This window comes from Limulus polyphemus, unplaced genomic scaffold (assembly GCF_000517525.1).
Source record: "Limulus polyphemus unplaced genomic scaffold, Limulus_polyphemus-2.1.2 Scaffold4044, whole genome shotgun sequence".
Lineage (NCBI taxonomy): Eukaryota > Metazoa > Arthropoda > Merostomata > Xiphosura > Limulidae > Limulus > Limulus polyphemus.
The window spans coordinates 35,467-42,647 of record NW_013669654.1 but is presented as its reverse complement, the minus strand read 5'-3'; the positions used below and the strand labels follow the sequence as shown (position 1 = coordinate 42,647).

Genomic DNA, 7,181 nt, shown 5'->3' with positions numbered 1-7,181 from the left:
TACTTAAAAGGTTATACATGGAATGTATAATGTTAAAGTTATATTAATGTTTAACTAATGTTAAACTTATATTAAAGTTTTTCTTCATTACCCATTTAAGCCGTCTCCAGCCATTATTAGTCTCAAAGTGGGTTCCTCGTCATCGAATTATTTGAGGTAAGTATTGTACATAATGAAATAATGTATTTCAAATATAATGATATTAAAAACGGACATCTGGATTTACTGGGACAACACAAATTATGTAGACATTTGAAATTACGCGAGGACATGTCTGAAATTAATATTTAAATCAGAGAAAAATAACCATTAGATAAGAGTAAATGCAAATGAAGCAAACTTAAAAATGGATATACTACAAAATAACCTCGTAATATTGAGTCTGTGTAGACATATTGCTGAAACACGGGTACCTCATATTCTGTAATCATATATATATACACATATATATATAGAGAGAGAGGGGATAGAGACACACACACACACATATGTACGTATCGTTGAGATTTATGAAAAGAACAAGTCAACGCGATATCACGACCTTAATCACTTGTAATTTGCAAGTTTAATGTAATATATATATATATATCGTTTTCATTTGATGCAGTACCAATACTTTGAAATAACAAAACATCACATATTGAAGTATATATATATATCTAGTTTAGCAAACAATATACATTAGCTATTACCAAGTAAATATCTTCTCCTGACCATACTGGTATTCAACAGGCGTTTAGTTTTTACTAATTACTTATCTGACATAACGTGAAGACACACGCTGAACAATTTACAGACCTCCGTTGGTTTTACAACAGCAAGCTTTTTTTTTTCCATAATCTCAACCGATTTCCATTCTTCCTAAATGAGAACCTAGCCAAATTTTAAGAAAAAATAACCAAAAAAATCGTGTTTGCGCTTAGTGTTTAATTATCTCGGCCATTAATTGATAATATTGACCTAACTGTTTGGTTTCGAGATTATCATTTAAAAAATAGTTCACAAAGTTGCCGATAGTTTCGAAGGTAGGCCTAAAAATCTTTTCTTCTACTCTTTAAAAAACTAAGTACAACTCTCATATTGTGTTGATCAGCAAATGTCTTCGTTAAAGGTCCGATTCCCTACGATTTTCAGTTAAAATTTCAATCTCCCACTTCGAAAATATTCGAATCTTGACGACTTTGTGACCTATTCTTCAATTTCTGTACCTTTGTCGTCTTTCCGACTGACTGTACTTACTTCTTCTTTGAGATAATCAATATTGACATTTCAACTTTTTGATAAATGATTCAGTTAGTTTGGCAAGAAAAATATATAGGAAAAAAAAGTAAAGTAATCTACTATATAAAGACGAAAAGCCGACCGTCTGTGACGCCGATATCTTGGCCGTTGTGGGTCCGATCAACACACAACTTGTATGAAATAACGGTTTTTTTCTGCCGCGACAAACAGGTTTGTCTTTAAAAAAATTTCCAGCCATATATATAAAACGGACGGTGTGCTACTTTGGGCATATAATTATATTTAAGGGTAGGTTGGTAGGGATTGTAATTAGTAATAAAATCGAATAGGGTATACGTTCACCCCACGCCTGGTATGTTTTACCCGCAGCACCTTTCAACTTTGAAAATGCCCAAATTAAAGCGCGCTTCTTCAGCTCAGCAGGATAACAAAGCCAAAACGAGGAAGCCAGTCCAAAGAGAAGGTCCTAAAATATATAATAAAATTAACTTCTTTAACCATCACAATTAATAACTTGCAAGGTCATACAGATGGCCAAGTAGGAATATGTCTTTGAGAATAAGTTTTTTCGCATGTTTCAGTCTATAAGGATTTTTCAAGAAGAACATAACTTAAAAACATGCAGAAGTCAAAATACTAATCAACCAATACTTAAAAGAGATGATCAAAAATGTTGTCTTCGTGAAATATTATAAATAAGATCCTCGTTATCCTTGCATGTATTATTATTAGATATAATTAGTTTTTAGAAAGCATGTTCATAAGATACTTATTTAGATATAATCTTGAGAAGAAAAACTAATCATCATTTCCCTTGCATATGACGGGCATTCAGCTTGTCTATATACATTTTTGAAACACTGTTGTTTTAAACCATAAAAAATACGTTATTTTATTCTTTACACTAATATATATTTTAGATTTTTGATCCTCTGAGAACTAAATGTAGTTTTTTTTTTATAAAGTCATTCAAATATTTCTCCAAGGTCTAAGTATTTTGATAAAAGCGATACAAGTAAGAAGGTGATTACTTTAGTATAGCGTAATAAATATGCATACCTTTGTCCCTCTTTCTTTCTCCACCTGTCGAAGATGTGATGCGTCACATTTATTTCCAACTAGAATTTTCACGACATCTGGTGCAGCATTCTAGAAGTAGATAAAAAAGCATAAATACCAATATAATGTAATCTGATTAATTAGGTTTTAAAAAAATACTTATATTATGTTTTTACATATTTTTTGTAGCGTGAAAATATTTTTACTTAATATTCCCCCCCCCAGTGGCACAGCGGTATGTCTGCGGACTTACAACGCTAGAAACCGGGTTTCGATACCCGTGGTGGGCAGATCACAGATAGCCCATTGTGTAGCTTTGTGCATAAATTCAAACAAACAAAAAACTTAATATTTCGCCCCCCAGTGGCACAGCGGTATGTCTGCAGACTTACAACGCTAGAAACCGGATTTCGATACCCGTGGTGGGCAGATCACAGATAGCCCATTGTGTAGCTTTGTGCATAAATTCAAACAAACAAAAAAACTTAATATTTCAACAGCATTTGAATCAAACATGCATGTTGTATGACTTGTATTTACAATAGAAAACTTTAACAATAAGTTAGTGAAACCATCTCTTTCAGCAAAAAAGCAACTGTTAAGCGAAATGTAAAAATGTATACATTGAATTGTATTATTACTTGATATTCTAATATTTTTGTTATATTTTTATGGGCTTAGAATATACAACATCCATTCCAGATGGGGAAATGTCCCCCGGTGGGACAACGGTAAGTATATGGCTTAACAACGCTAAATTCTTGGGCTCGATTCCCCTCGGTGGACACACTATATAGCCCAATGTAGCTTTGTTTTAAGGAAAACACAGTCGATGACCAAACTCACTTCATCTAGATATATTAACAATTTCTTTAAGTTTCTGTGACGTAATATTAAGCCCTAATGAATTCAAACCCCCACATTGTTATTGTAAACAAGCCCAAAATGAACCAGTTATTAATGAAGTATATGAAGTTTATTTTTAAATAACATTACAACGTATTGTATTTGTCTTACCTCCTCTACGTTCCGGAACCAATAAGAAAGATGATTGAAGGAGTCCATGTTTGTTACGTCATACATGATCAAAATTCCCTGCGAATAAATACAGATGACATTAAATTAGAACCGATTCCGTTGTCAACCGATGTTGACGTGATTTATGGAGTTAAATCTATTTATTTTCTGTGTGTACATTGTTTATCACGTTGCATCTTGGGTTATATAGGCCTCAAAACTGCAAAAAATAAAGGTTTTTAAAAGCTTCCTTTTTCTAAAAATATAGGGCAACATATGGTTTCACAAACTGCAGTGTAGATAAGTCACATTAACAATAAACGTGAATTTTCATACCGATTGGTAAACTTTCCACGAGGAAACCCATTACTTTGTCTATGATGACAGAGATTTTTAAAAAGTAAGATCTGTTAATGCTGAATTATTCCTCTATACAAAAATGTTTCCAAATCGTTTTATTTCCACAGAGGTGAATTAAATAATTATGGTAATGTTATGGTAATAGTATTTAAAGTTTTGGGGCAATAATTTTGATTAAAAATATAGGTTTACTGCAACTTTATGGGTTTTTTTTATAAGGTTTTATGACCAGTTTTGAGTTAAAAAAATGAAGTATATTTTTTATAGGCTGTAAAGACTTAACTGGGAGACATGGTTATATTATTACAAGTACATATGAACTAATTAATTATCGCAAGTTTTATGTATTTAGAGGAAAGCATCAATATGTTGTAATATTGCTACTTCATCTTTCTGAAATATAACAAATAAAATACATCATATTTGTCTACAACTCAAGAAACCTAGTGGTTTGAGGCGAACACTGTCACACTTGGCTGTTGGACTTGTGTCCAACGGCTAGGCGGAATGTTGGAACTGCAGTGAACACTGGTGGTTAATATATTAGTTGGAACTGCAGTGAACACTGGTAGTTAATATATTAGTTGGAACTGCAGTGAACACTGGTGGTTAATATATTAGTTGGAATTGCAGTGAACACTGGTGGTTAATATATTAGTTGGAACTGCAGTGAACACTGGTGGTTAATATATTAGTTGGAACTGCAGTGAACACTGGTGGTTAATATATTAGTTGGAACTGCAGTGAACTCTGGTGGTTAATATATTAGTTGAAACTGCAGTGAACTCTGGTGGTTAATATATTAGTTGGAACTGCAGTGAACTCTGGTGGTTAATATATTAGTTGAAACTGCAGTGAACACTGGTGGTTAATATATTAGTTGGAACTGCAGTGAACACTGGTGGTTAATATATTAGTTGGAACTGCAGTGAACAGTTAAAATATGAGGTCTGTACCGTTTCAGTTGTTACATAACCAATCCACCTTCTATACACATTTCAAGATGAAAACGCCACTTTGCGGTTTAAGTGAACAACAACAATAAATCCACTGGCTATAGCTTAAATTCAATTATTTGTCTGGTTGTTTTCTTGTTGAAAGCTATTATTTGAAAATAAAATAGCATGTAGATGTTGAAAAAAGAAATATTATCATTAGACAAGTATGAAATACGTGCTACACTTTTCGCGAGAAATACCTTGCACGTGAATTTCACACCCGCTTTTAAAGCATGGTTTTTACTAAAACACATCTCATGTACTCTAATTCTAAAGCAAGATTTATATAAGGATCTCTTAACAGACCTTACCTACCTAAGCCTATAATTGCTGGTAATAATTCAGTGAACCTTCTTAAGTGTTAACAGTTCGTGCTGGAAACTTGGTCAATAATAATAGGATTAAACAAACAGAATTTCTAAAGACACGCTGAGTGGAATGTTTGCACGACGTTAAATTAATTAAAGAACGACAGTTCCGTTAAAAGGTTGTAAAAGCAACGTTCGAATTATTACATTTTAAATACGTTTCATGCAAACGCCTTTTCGTCGGGCTTCGCTTCAGAGAAAGTTCCAGTAGCTTCTAAAACGGAAAAGAAAGTATTTTACAAAAATACACGTGCATTGGAGGGGCACAGAATGAATGAACTGAATTCATAATAAATAATATAACCGATTAAATAAAATAAACAAGGTGTAGAAAATTTTTATTATGAATCAGAAAAGTTATTTGAATACTAAACAATGGCCTCAGCTGAGGAAAGGGTTATGTATTTAAAAAAAAGTGTAAGTAATATAAAATTATTGACAAAAAGTATGAAAAACATGTACTGAATAGTAGCTATAAAAGATAAAATAAATACAAACACACATAGTATACACACACACACACATATATTAGATACAAACATACATAGTATACACAGACACACATATATTAGATAAAAAACATATATATATAATAGATCGAATAAAATAAATTCATATTTAAGCCTTGATAATGTACATAGTTCCAAATTTAAATCCTATTTTTACGTTTTCTTTTTTTTTCTCTGGAAACGTTACTTTTAAGAGCACCTTTCAAAACGAGGTCGCTTATGTCACAAAGTGAATGATTGTTAGAACTGAAGCGTTTAGATACTGGATTGTCAGTGTTTCCGTTCTTCTTATTTATCTAAGGTGTTCCCAGAATCTGTGGCCAAGTTTGCGTGATGTTTTTACAGCACACGTCCTCTTGTTATGTTAATTAACTAAGGTATTTTGGGGTTACAGTCTAAAAAACGAACCAAATACAAACGTGTCGCATACACGATACATTAAGAGCAACGGATACAATAAAACAAACAAATATACAACTATTATTGTTGTTATGGGGGTGGAGTAATGAAATTCATACGAAAACCAAAAGGTAAATACTGTTTTAAGAAATCAAATTTGGTTATTGTACAATGTGTCTGTAAGAATGTACGTGAACAGGTTTTTTGGAATTGAAGGATATAATTTTGAAAAAGGGCTATCAAAAACTTACCATGTTAACGTGTTTTAAACAGTATTTATTTCTCTGAAGTTAAGCCTAACTAAGGCAGATCGTCTGAAACGTCACTTGATATAAAATGTAGTAACTTATACGAAAGAAGGCCATGAATCAAGAAATATGATTTTATTTCCTACATACCGCCATCTGCCGTACCAGAAAGGAACTTTATACAATAAAAAAGGTGATGCTGAAATACATAAGTGAACTTACATAATATTTGTAGATCCATAATTCATTTGAAAACAAGGACATACACGAAATGTTGTGGTTTCAACTGTTTTACTGCCATGACCATGAATATATGTCTCTCTATAGAAATGTCTTGGCCATATATATGTCTCGCTCTAGAACAATAGCGTAGCCATATAAATATGTTTTTGTCTAGAGCTATGTCATGACAAGATATCTGCCTTCCTTTGAAGTAATGCCATGGCCACGTACGTGGGACACACTGTATAATATATGTCTTAGCCTTGAAAAGTGTGATACTAACCACGCTTGATTTCATAGTTTTGTACAACCAAGTTGAAAGGATATTCCCTCTCATAATTCCCAAAGTTTGCCAAGTCTCAGATTATTAACGAAATATTAAAACTTTTGTTGTTTATGGATCTAAAGATAAACCTGGTATTAGGAGTTAAAAGAAACAGTACGAGAGCTAAACATCATCTATCGTGAAACTATCGTGAAGATTAGTTGCAATTCAGAAGTTTTAATAATTTATTAAACTTGTCAAAAAAAGCACTTAATTTCAGTTTATAATTTGGCACAAACACAACAACAATAATAACAATAATGATCAGAATCTCAGAGGTATTAACACTAATGATCAGAATATCAGATATACTAACACTAATGATCAGAATATCAGATATATTAACAATAAAGATCAGAATCTCAGATGTATTAACAATAATGATCAGAATATCAGATGTATTAACAATAATGATCAGAATATCAGAGGTATTA

General features: G+C 32.2%; 1 protein-coding gene across 1 annotated transcript in view; it reads right to left on the bottom strand.

The window, feature by feature from the left end:
* Positions 1 to 7,181, bottom strand: part of LOC106470503 (ras-related protein Rab-8A-like) — a 31,229-nt gene that overhangs the window by 4,339 nt on the left and 19,709 nt on the right. The window contains exons 4-5 of the mRNA XM_022399113.1: positions 3,319 to 3,396; positions 2,302 to 2,391 (exon numbers count right to left, since the gene is read on the bottom strand). Of these exons, the coding sequence (XP_022254821.1) occupies positions 2,302 to 2,391; positions 3,319 to 3,396 (168 nt within the window). The remainder of the gene's footprint in view (positions 1 to 2,301; positions 2,392 to 3,318; positions 3,397 to 7,181) is intronic.